The following is a 12,013-nucleotide window of genomic DNA, read 5'->3' on the forward strand; positions in this document are numbered from 1 at the left end:
TATACTTTTTTCAGTGCTCACACACCTTCAATGGCAATAAGTAGTATTGTGTTACATTTGGTTATTACTCACTGTATTTTAAATGTTCTGTTAATATAAGCATTCTTACACAGTTCTAAATTGTGTAAAAAAAACACTATTAGTATAGCGGTTCTCAACCTTTTTGTATATGGAATTTGGCATTTAATGCGCAAAAAGTATATTAAATATTATGATTATTATAATTCCAATTTTTCCGTTTTCACGCGTACCATGGGTTCAGAAAAACAGGATGTAATAGTTGTGTATACAATGTAGAATGTTGCACTTCAATAATATATAATAATTAATAACTAATTTTTACCTACTTATTTACAAAAGAACTTAAACAAGTACAACATCTACACTGATACACACAATATTAATAAATTCCTGGTTAAACAATAATTATATTATGCAATGAAAATAAAAAACTCTAAACTCAACCAAACTTATAGGTGTTTGGGGACATCCAGATGGATGTGGTGGAGGCCGTGGAAGTTATGGAAGTCCAGATGGATGAGGAGGAGGCTGTGGTAGAGGCAGAAGTTCCGATGGAGGGGGTTGAGGACATGGAAGTGGTAGAAGTGGTGGAGGATGTGGAAGTGGTCGACTTCCAGGTATAGGATATTGAGGACGTGGAAGTGGTAGAAGTGGAAGTGGTGGAGGATGTGGAAGTGGTCGACTTCCAGGTAGAGGAGCTTGAGGACATGGAAGTGGTAGAAGTGGTGGAGTACGTGGAAGTGGTCGACTTCCAGGTAGAGGAGATTGATGACGTGGAAGTGGTCGAACTACCCAGAGTGCATGCGCCAATGATTTACTTCGAAGGCGAGAGTGTGGGCCAAGGTGCCAATAGACACTTCTCCACGTGTTGTCACAATGGCCAAGTGACTGCTGCAGGACAACGCGCGTTGTTGCCCGCCCCCTACCTACTAATGAATTTGTTTTTAAATGATTCACAGGATGGTCGTAGATTCCGAGCGGACATTCGGCGGTACAACAACGTTCTGGCATTCGCTGCGTTTACCTGCGACGCAAACGACAGGCGTGTGCCAGGGCGGGGACCGCCGGTGTGGATTGTCCACGGTCAGACCTATCAGAAGACCAATAATAAGGTGGCTGTTGCCCCGGGAGGTGCGAACAACTGTCAGTTGTATTTTTTAGAGTCCGGAGAGGCCAACCACAGGGGCCTCGATATTGCACGACAGGAGAATCGTGAACTGTCCGAAATCGTGATGGGATTATTGGACGGTTTGCTGTGGGGCATCAATCCGTACGCAATGGCTTTTATGTAAGAAAACTTAAACTATTGTATTTATTAATACTAGGAATGTGAATTTCCCCTTAGAGTAAATACTTTTTACACATATCTTTCTTACGGTAGATTAAAAAAAAAACATTTACCAATATAGACTTAATAATGATTTAAAATAATATACATAGTAAACAGTTTTTTTAACTTCTCTTTTAAACTCCTCCTTATTAGTTATTTGAAATACTTAAGGTACATTGGTTATTAAGACTGGGAGTATGTGACTGGATGTTTTTGTATTTAATTTTATTATTATTATTATTATTATTATTATCACAACCATACCAACTATTATTATATCTATGTAACCCTTACAGTAAATTCTAAGTAGAGGTATTATTGTTACCTATTGAATGTAACTCTCTACGCTTATTACACCTACACACAGGCACACAACTCTCACCGCTACCAATATAGAGTTAAATGGACTGAATGATAGAACATCGGATGTTTTTTTATTTAACATGTACAAACACAAACACATTTATAATACACATTTTCATTTTATATTATACAATTATTTCTAACAATATAGAGATAAATGCACTGAACGATATTTACATACTATTTGGTTACATACCTACATTATATTTTAGGTTACATAAACAAATCCCTAACTTCAAATACACCAATTACTATTGATAAATACATTTTAGGTAATATGATATATTCTCCGCTCTACTATTAATCCCCCCCTTCCCATCTCCTTTATTTGTACGCATCATGGAGTGTGTTTAACATAAATATATACATGTCTATATTCGTTTCAGGAACATGCGTCAGGTGTGGCTGGCAGAAAGAGCCCTGGCCGATCCGGCAGCTGTGCCACCTAGACCAGTCACAATGCATTTTGTTGAAAATGCGGCCCGGGATAGGGGCCGAAACAACCCGCCTACCGCTAATGAAGTTGCGGCCGTGTTGGTCATCTATGACACCAATCCAATTGACCAGCAACGAAGGATGCAATTTATACCAGCGGGTTAGTTAATAAATATTTAACACGACTTTCCGCTTACACTATTTACTATACACCAGGAATGAATTACTTTCGCCTGTTATACACCTCACACACACACACACACACACACAAAATATTATAACAGATATCACGATTTACGAGTCTAACTATTACCAACGAAGAGCTAAATTACACCCCACCATATAGAATCATACCTTTAATACATTATACATTTTGGACATTCTTTTGAAATTTCATTACTTAATAACTAATACATTAGGTCAAAACCGACTTCAACACTTTCACTTGTGCAGTAATACTTATTACATTAGCAGTTTGAGTAAAAAAGCCATTACATTATTATACATTTAGTATATAACTCTCATCAATTTTCCTCCTGAATAAATTATTTTAATAATATCGTAGTGATAGTATGACAATAAGTTACATTAATCAAATCTATAGTTACATTACTTCAATGCTTAATTTACTGTTCTCTTATTTCATAATTTGTGTATACTTAATAACGAACATCACTTAGAGTTATTAACACTCGGTATAGAAATTAGCCGACCTTATAGTTAATATTTAAATTACCTTTCTTTTGCGGTTCTACAAAACATTATGCACTTGCTGTACACACAACACAATCACAACACAAAAATAACTCAGAGTTAAATTACATTCCATCATATAGAATTATGGTTTTAATTGTGCAGTAAATATCCGACCACGCATACTTTCTGGACATTCTTTTGGAATTTAATTAGTTATTTACTAATACGTTAGGTAAAAACCGACATATATAATAATACTTATTAAATTAACAGTGTAAATTCATGTGAAACAAGCCATTGCATTATTATAAATTTAAAACAGCGTGGATCAACTTAATACCTATCTCATGTCTCATCAATCTTAATAAATTATATTCATAATTTTGTTGTAAGAAATATCTATAGTTACATTACTTTGTCGTGCTCTTATTTCATTATTTGTATATACTTAATGACTGACATCACTTAAAAGATTTATTTTTTATACATCATTTTATACATTACCTTTCTTTTGTGGTTCTATGTAGGTACTTGCTATACACACAACACAATCATAATAATAAATAAATAGGTGTAAATAACTCCTAAATAGAGTTGAAGAATCATAGTTTAGATTTCACAGTATATAATATACTTAATAACTAATAGCACTTACCATATTATAGCCGACATTAGAGTTAATATTTTCTATACATTATTTCATACCTTTCTTTAGCGATTCTACAAATTGTGTACACACAACACAAACTTATCTTCATAAAGTAATTCTCAGCTACTACAGACCTTTGGTTTAGCAATTAACTTAAAATTCATTATATTTCTCAAGGGTCGTGTCACTCGGATCCCATGTTGTATCCGCTGTTTTAAAAGGGAAACCCGACCTGTTCATAACATTTACGTGCAATCCCAGGTGGCAGGAAATCACAGAAAACCTGGTGGCTCACAGCGTTGCAAATGACAGGCCCGAACTGGTGGCCAGGGTGTTCAACAGGAAACTGCAGGAGCTACTAAGGGACCTAACTGTAAATTGTGTGTTTGGTAACGTCGGCGCTTAAAACGCGGTTTGCCCCATGCGCACATACTCATAATCCTGGCGGAGGATTGTAAGTTCCACACAGCGGCGGAAAAATTTAAAATAGACAGTTTTTATGAAAACATTTCTACATTTTTATAATAATATTCCATTGAGCATGATGTTAGTAACTTCTACATTTATAAACTTTATAATTGATTTCAAAATGGCCAATGTCAAATCTAATTTGGTCATACAGCATAAGTAGTGACATTGGCTCTTTTAACACAAGTAACATAAGCAAATTTTGTCAAAATGTGACATTGACCCTTCTTGCACCAAGCCACAGAATTATTTTATGTGTTGGTCAGGTATTATTATTACATTTTATGTGTTATTTCATGTGTTTTTATTCAAGCTGTGTATAATAAAAATTCTATTGCATACAGTACTATACATCTATTAAATACATTAAATACATCAATTAAATCAATAGTTTCTAAGAGTTTTATAATTATATATTATGATATATACGTAGGTTGTACCATATAATATGTACTTCTACAGAGAGTTCTATAGGTGGTCTATATTAGTACACAGTGGTGCCTACATACTATTGATAGATTTTTTATTATAGGTATTGCATTTAAAATTATTACCATTCCATTGTTATTAGCATATAACAATATTTTACGCATGTGTCAATTTTAGCAGTGTGTCCAGTGTTATTTTGCTCACTGTTTTTTAGGTTTTTAGGGTAGTCGTATACTTTTACCAATACCATTTATTTAATGTGTTATTGTGTTGTTTAGGTATTATTATTATTGTTTTTATTATTTTTATTATTATTACATTTAATGTGTTATTTTATGTTTTTTTATTCAAGCTGTTTATACACGTTAAGTACACCAACTAACTAATATACCAAATAGATATAAATTTCAAATTGTAAACTTCAACGGCTCAGGAAAGTGAAACACACTTGTATGGATTGTTATTTTCGTTGACATAAATTATCATTCCTATAGCTTTGCCATTCTTATATAATATATTAAACAGTGATTTATACACAGTCACACAGATCACACAGATAATGTACTCCAGCTGATACAAGTTTTTATTTTTTATAGATTATACTTTACATTTTATGTGTTGTTTCCACAGTACAAAATGTAAATTGAAATTAATTTATTATATTGATACACCAATTATATACTGTTCTCGCCTTGATCACCTAATATACTAATTCCAGCTTTGTAAATTATTTAAATTGTAAAGTTATATTGGTATTTAGCTACTCACGCCGTTTTTATTTTACGTGTCTTACTACAACATTTATATCATAATATATCGGTCACATTTAAATACCATTCAACGGTTGTATTATATGTGCATAATATTTTTCAATGTTAATGACATACCGATGGTGTATTTGTTCACAAACAGTTAAAGTAAAGAGCTGTACGTCTTCGTACAATTTTCAAAAATTAGTTCTTACTATGCTTAAATTCGCTTCACTTGAATTATATAATAATAATAATAATAATACCAATCACAACACCTGCAAACGGTATCATCTTATATATTAGCCAGTCAATATGCTGTTAGTCATCTTTTCAATATTCCTTTTTAGATACGTCAACTCGAGATACGTCAGTCCGCCAGAAGCCATTTGGCGATTGTTTACGTACAATTTGCACGGCAAAAGTCACACGGTCGTCAGGCTTCCTGTTCACCTGGAGGGTCGTCAGAACGTGTACTTTGCACCGAGTCAAGAAGAAGAAAGGTTACAGAACCAAGCTGTACGTCAAACGAAACTTACGCAGTTCTTCGCGCTCAACGCGACCAATGTGGCGGCTCGACAATACTTGTACCACGGCATACCGACGCATTACACTTGGCAGGTTCCACGGCCAGAAAGAAATCTCGGAAATGTCAAACAATGGTGTCCGCGGCTGATTCGGATGGCAAACGTTACATTGGCTCGAATGTATATAGTGAACCCACTGGACCGGGACCGTTTCCATTTGAGGTTGCTACTTCTGAACCGAAGAGGCCCGACATAATGACGGTGGTCGGGGTCGTTCTCGAAACATTCACGGCGGCTGCGGTTGCACTCGGACTATTGGAAGACGACCGAGCGTGGCGGGATTGTTTGACGGAATCGGCGACGTTGGACACGCCGTGGCAACTGCGGTATCTATTCGTCACTATACTGGTGTTCTGCCAGCCCTCCGACCCCCTGGCGTTGTACGAAGCGAACGAAGCAAACCTGATGGAGGACTTCAACCAGCGTCTCCAAGACGTCGACCGCGCGAGGGCCGCGTGTCTGGCAGCCATCGAGGATCTACTTCGTGCGCACGGAAAGTCGCCGGTCGACTACCATTTGCCCCTCGCCGACCCACTTCTACTGGAACCGCTGCAGGACGATGCGCTGTTCCGAGAAATAGACACGGCAGCACGGTGGGCCCCATAAGTGGACGCCTTGAACGCCGAACAGCGAACGATGTACGACCGCGTGATGGCGGCCGTCAACGACCCACGCGAGGTGTCGCGAACTTTCTTCGTCGACGGACCCGGAGGTACCGAAAAAACCACGCTGTACGGATGCCTGATATGGTCGCTTCGGCACCGACCACCGCCGCGGGAGGTGTTGTGCGTTGCGTTCACCGGGATCGCCGCGACACTCATGGACGGCGGCATGACCGTGCACTCGACGTTCGGACTGCCGTTTGGCACGCTGACCGAAGACTCGACGTCCACCATCACCATGCAGTCCGAGCGAGCGCAGAAGATACGCAACGCGGCGCTCATCGTCTGGGACGAAGCCCCCATGTCGCCGGGACTACAACTGACGGTGGTGGACCGCCTGCTCAGGGACGTCATGGTATCGGAACTACCGTTCGGCGGTAAAACCATGCTGTTCGCCGGCGACTTCAGACAGATATTGCCCGTGATCCGGAGAGGAACGAGAGCCGAGATCGTTACGTCGTCGATCAAGGAAACCGGTCTTTGGAACGTCATGGAACGCTTCAATCTGGTCCAGAACATGCGCGCGGACAACGACGCGGACTTTGCGTCTTGGTTGCTTCAGCTCGGCAACGGTCAACTGCCCGCGGTCGACGGCGTTCCGGACACCGTGCAAATCCCGCGGGAAATGGTATGCGACGTCGCTGATTTAATCGATTTCGTGTATCCGCAGCAAATGTCGTCGGCCAACGTCGAAGAATTTGCTCGGAGAGTCGTCGTGTGTCCCACCAACGAAGAGTGCAGAGGTGTCAACGGGGACGTGCTGGAGCGCGTCGACGGTAATCCGATGACCTACAACGCCGTCGACACCGTGATGGCGGACGAGGCCGACGAAGTGGCCCATTTCCCTACAGAGTTCCTCAACGGTTTGGAACCGGACGGCCTGCATGATGAAGGTGGGGTGCATCGTGATGTTGCTCAGAAATCTCGATCCTACTGTGCAACGGTACGAGGTTGGTGGTCACCGAACTGCGGACTCACAATTTCAAGGCGAGAATTTTGGGCGGTGACCCACAGGACGACGACATCGTCCTGCCCAAGATACCGCTCACGTCCAGCGGTGAGGACGACCTGCCCATCTCACTGCGGCGCCTTCAATTCCCAGTGAGGTTGTCGTTCGCCATGACCATCAACAAGTCGCAGGGTCAGACGTTCGACAGGGTAGGTTTGCTACTGACGTCGCCCCCGTTCACTCACGGGCAGCTGTACGTAGCGTTTTCGAGGGTGAGAAACGCACAGTCCGTGAGAGTCGGCATGTACGCCGATGACATCGGCCGATTCGTCACCAAGAATATAGTGTACAGGAAAGTTCTGTAATGCAACAAGTGTTGACAATGGTAAGTATATAATCTAGGTGACGCCTGATGACAGTCTAGGTGACTCTCGATGATCAAGTCTAGGTGACACTCAATGATCAAGTCTAGCGTCACGCTAGATGTTCAAGTCTAGGTGACTCTCGATGATCAAGTCTAGGTGACTCTCGATGATCAAGTCTATGTGACGCTAGATTCTCAAGTCTAGGTGACGCTCGATGATCAAGTCTAGGTGACACTCAATGATCAAGTTTAGCGTCACGCTAGATGTTCAAGTCTAGGTGACTCTCGATGATCAAGTCTAGGTGACGCTAGATTATCAAGTCTAGGTGACACTCGATGATCAAGTCCAGGTGACGCTCAATGATCAAGTCTAGCGTCACGCTAGATGTTCAAGTCTAGGTGACGCGGAGAGAAAGTTTGACAACCTCCACGTGGTCTCTCTGGATGCGAATACTCAAAGGTGTATTCGTAACTAATGTCAAACGGTTAGTTAGGATTTAACAATATTGTACGGTAACATATACATTATAATTCATTTACGCTATTAAATAATATATTTATTTCTACCTACTTCAAAATACATGGTCAATGTAATGAAATGTAAAAAAGCGTTTAAATAATAAACAGTATTTATTTGGCTTACGGCATTCATAATGCTATAATATTATGTTACTTTAAAAGTATTTAACCTTTTTATGTCTTGTTAGTATTTAACTGCCTATTAATATCATAAAATGAATTTTTATTGATGTCTGTATGTAGATATAGATTTGATTGTATTTACAATCCTATACTGTTTTGTATTTATTTGTTTTTATATATTCATTATATGTTATACTATGATATTATGTAACTTTTTAAATTTGTTTTTACTTTTACTAATATAATATGTATTTATTATTGTGTCTGTGTCAATAATCTGAAAACGAATAACTTTTAAAAATCTGTTAGTATATAATTATTATTATAGTTGAGATTGCGTTCACAATCGTATGCTGTGATTGTATTGATTTAAAATACATATATAACATAATAGGTTTTTACTATTATGTCTAAACTGTATAGTATAATTATTATTGATTTATTTTACACATATTATTATGCAACTTTTTACATTTGTTTTTACTTTGTAACATATAGTTAACTATATTTAATATTTTATTAAGACGTTTTTACTATTATGTCTATATCAATAACTTTCAAACGCAATTTGCTATGTATGTCTATATTTATAAAATTAATTGGATTATATTTGAATACAGTGATTGCATTTGTTTTTATGAATTAGTGATATTATGTAAGTTTACATTAATAGATTTTTACTTTTTAACATTTTTATATGTTTTGTTACTTATTATTACTGTAAGTATCATCATCATCAAATATAGAATATGTTTTTATTATGTCTACATAAATGACTTTTAAACACAATTTGTGATGAATGACTTTAAATAATAGTCTAAATATCTGTTAGTAGATTTTTATTGTTTTTACTGTCATACGTAACCTTTTCATTGAACTTTTTTACTTTTTAATGTTTGGTTAACTACATACCTATTATATTACTATTTAACACAATTCAATACTATAAGCTAATACTACTGTATTTGTAACATTTTATTTTATCTATCATCACTGTGAATTTCTGGTATTTTGTAAATAATTTGTAACGTCTATATAAGAATAAAAATTATTGCAAAGCAACTCACTACTTACATTTTTTTCAATTACAATTATCAATAGGTACCTATACCATAAAAAGGCTGTGTATATTATGCATACCATGTCTGTGAAGAGAACTATTAAACCCAATTGTATATCTTAATAATTTATTTAGACTATCACATTAATATCATTGTACTTTGATAATAATAGCCTAACCTAACCTTATGTTTTATTTGCTGTTAATTTATTTATACAATTATGCAAAAAATATTATAATGATACATCAATATTGGTTGGTATTTATCAATTTGTAATATGTTTTGGATATACTTTGTCTGTATTAAACACAATGTCATTGCACAAATAGTTAAACAGTATTGTAAGAGAACTATGTTGTTTGTATTACACTGCCTATTGTTGTGATACATATATGGTAGAAGTCATAATAGTATTTTTATATATTTTATAGAAACGTAAAAATACATTTTTCAATACTGGCTCACATCAGACTCCTCAAAATGTTAAACCTAACACATAGGCTACTAATATTATTATACCATAACGATGTGTTAACCATGATTATTATATTAAATAAAAAAAAAAAACAAGACGTGAAAAAAAAAGTTTTTATTCATCTGAAAAATATTAAAGGAAAAAAATATTGTTATAATAATTGCATTAAAAAAAAATATCCAATTGACAACTTACTTACAGTTATATTGTCATATGAGACACCACCGCCACCGCCGATTGATAGGATTCATCCAACATCTACAATTTATAATAATTCATATCATACAATTAGCATTTAAAACAATACATAAATTAAACATGGCATTAAAAGGAATTTTCCAATTTACAACTTACAGTGGTCTCTCCAATACCACAGGTGGGGTGGTCCACTTTCATTCATGTCCTACAATTTTGTATTTATTTAGCACTATTAGGATTATTTTTAAATATTTTTTAATATTTACTTACGGATGACTCGGTGGTGGTGGGAGAAATCGGGTGGGCAGCAGAATTTTTTTCGAGGGCCGGTGTCCTCGACCTTTCGGAAAGACTCCGCGGCGGCCTTGTCACTAGGGACATCTGCCTACCACGGGCCGATGTCACACTATGACGTCTCCAAGGTGTGTGGGGGGCTATATAAATAACAAAAATTATTAATTTTATTTTTATAATATGTACACACTCACCGAGGCATTGCCGGATCGTATGGCCGGTGCGGTTGCATCGATAACATCCTGAAACACGATGTAGGCGTTAGTTAAAAGTAAACATTTAAATGTACCTATCGCCTATGTACTTACGACGTTTCAGCGCCTTTTGCGGCGGCGGATCGAGCGCCGCGTTGGTGGTCTTGGTCGGCGGTGCCGCGGATGCTGCAGCCGGAACGCCCGGTACTGCGCCAAGGTGCAGGGTGTGCACCGCCCCATTTATGATTAAATTTGTGACGGTGACACCCGCCATTATAACGATTTCGGTCTTGGTCTTATTCATTCTAAAAAGAAAAAAGACGAAACATTTAGAGGATGTCAGCGCAATATATTTGTTTTTTCTCTCCGACCTGTGTAACGTAGACATAGTATAAATATTTAACTACTTTGCCGCAAAGCGTGAGCAGGTGCTCACAAACAACTAAGCCCTCTAACTCCTAAGTTTAAATATTAATTCATGAATACGATCCGAATTGGACGTGTTAAAAAACAATCTAATGTTTTAGAAAGCAACAAATTAAATTAATAATACAAAATATACTCACGTGTTGTCCGCTGTTTTTTTTGTTTTACAAAATAATGAACAGCGACGGACGGCAGTCGGATGTTTAAGAACGGTTTGTCGGACGTCGGCAGTACATTGTCTTGGAACGGCGACAATAACAAGAGTCAAGGCAGGTAACCCATGCGGGTAACGAAATCGCACGGCTGATTAATTAATTAATTATATTGATATTTTATATTTTTATTATTTATTCGACCACAGCATTACACCTTACACTTTTGACCATCATTCATTTTTCATTTTTGCAAAAAAATGTCAAATGGTCATAAAAATGCCATAGGATCTAGGATCATCACTCGAATTCATTGATACACACGCAAACATGGTTTTCAAACATTCCCGCCTTCTACAGAATACCGCCAAAGCGGTATGCCCTTATCACCGACCGTTTATCGTCGGTTCACTCGCTATCAGCGAATAACTTACTGTAGGCGCGACCACGAACATATAATAGTAAGGACTGGCTACTGCTCGACCAGTGTGATTCGCTTATTGTCGCCATTTCAATAATAATCCGCTAGGGTCGCTACTGTGCGTTCGCCCTATTGCCGCCAATGTAGAAGCGTAATTAGCGTATACAAACAAGTAATAATTCAAATTTACCAACTTCAAATTGAACTGCATGATATAATTAATTATATCATGTTGTATAGTACATATATGATAGTATAAAATTGTATAAATCTTACTTTATAAGTATTTTCACCGATTAAAAATAAAATAAGAGTTATTATAATTAATAATGATTGAAATTCGGGAATAGGATTATGCAAACATTTTAATGATTATTTTAACAAGCCGACCCGCGGAAACGTATCCCGCCAATAAACGTTTACATAATACGGAAGTCCTTGGGTCTAA

At 37.2% G+C, this 12,013-nt stretch overlaps 2 protein-coding genes and 1 pseudogene across 2 annotated transcripts; 2 read left to right on the top strand and 1 right to left on the bottom strand.

Moving 5' to 3' along the window:
• The first annotated feature begins 494 nt into the window (after positions 1-494).
• Positions 495-2,314, top strand: LOC132945703 (uncharacterized; annotated as a pseudogene).
• A 4,049-nt stretch (positions 2,315-6,363) lies between these two features.
• On the top strand, positions 6,364-7,703 carry LOC132945705 (uncharacterized). The gene is made up of 2 exons (XM_061015463.1): positions 6,364-7,332; positions 7,377-7,703. Exons 1-2 carry the CDS (start codon positions 6,364-6,366, stop codon positions 7,701-7,703), a joined length of 1,296 nt encoding a protein of 431 aa, XP_060871446.1.
• A 2,299-nt stretch (positions 7,704-10,002) lies between these two features.
• LOC132945926 (uncharacterized) lies at positions 10,003-11,591 on the bottom strand. Its single transcript, XM_061015753.1, has 6 exons — positions 11,133-11,591; positions 10,681-10,871; positions 10,567-10,614; positions 10,349-10,512; positions 10,235-10,283; positions 10,003-10,138 (listed from the first exon to the last, which is right to left on the bottom strand). Exons 2-6 carry the CDS (start codon positions 10,868-10,870, stop codon positions 10,128-10,130), a joined length of 462 nt encoding a protein of 153 aa, XP_060871736.1. The 5' UTR covers position 10,871; positions 11,133-11,591; the 3' UTR covers positions 10,003-10,127.
• Between the last annotated feature and the right edge of the window lie 422 nt (positions 11,592-12,013).

This window comes from Metopolophium dirhodum, chromosome 5, assembly GCF_019925205.1.
Source record: "Metopolophium dirhodum isolate CAU chromosome 5, ASM1992520v1, whole genome shotgun sequence".
NCBI lineage: Eukaryota > Metazoa > Arthropoda > Insecta > Hemiptera > Aphididae > Metopolophium > Metopolophium dirhodum.

Coding starts and splice junctions, on each gene's coding strand:
- LOC132945705 (XM_061015463.1), top strand. CDS start 6,364: ATGTACGACCGCGTGATGGCGGCCGTCAACGACCCACGCGAGGTGTCG. Junction 7,333..7,376: donor CTCGATCCTACTGTGCAACG/GTACGAGGTTGG, acceptor CACAATTTCAAG/GCGAGAATTTTGGGCGGTGA.
- LOC132945926 (XM_061015753.1), bottom strand. CDS start 10,870: ATGAATAAGACCAAGACCGAAATCGTTATAATGGCGGGTGTCACCGTC. Junction 10,615..10,680: donor GCAAAAGGCGCTGAAACGTC/GTAAGTACATAG, acceptor ATCGTGTTTCAG/GATGTTATCGATGCAACCGC. Junction 10,284..10,348: donor CCACCACCACCGAGTCATCC/GTAAGTAAATAT, acceptor ACAAAATTGTAG/GACATGAATGAAAGTGGACC.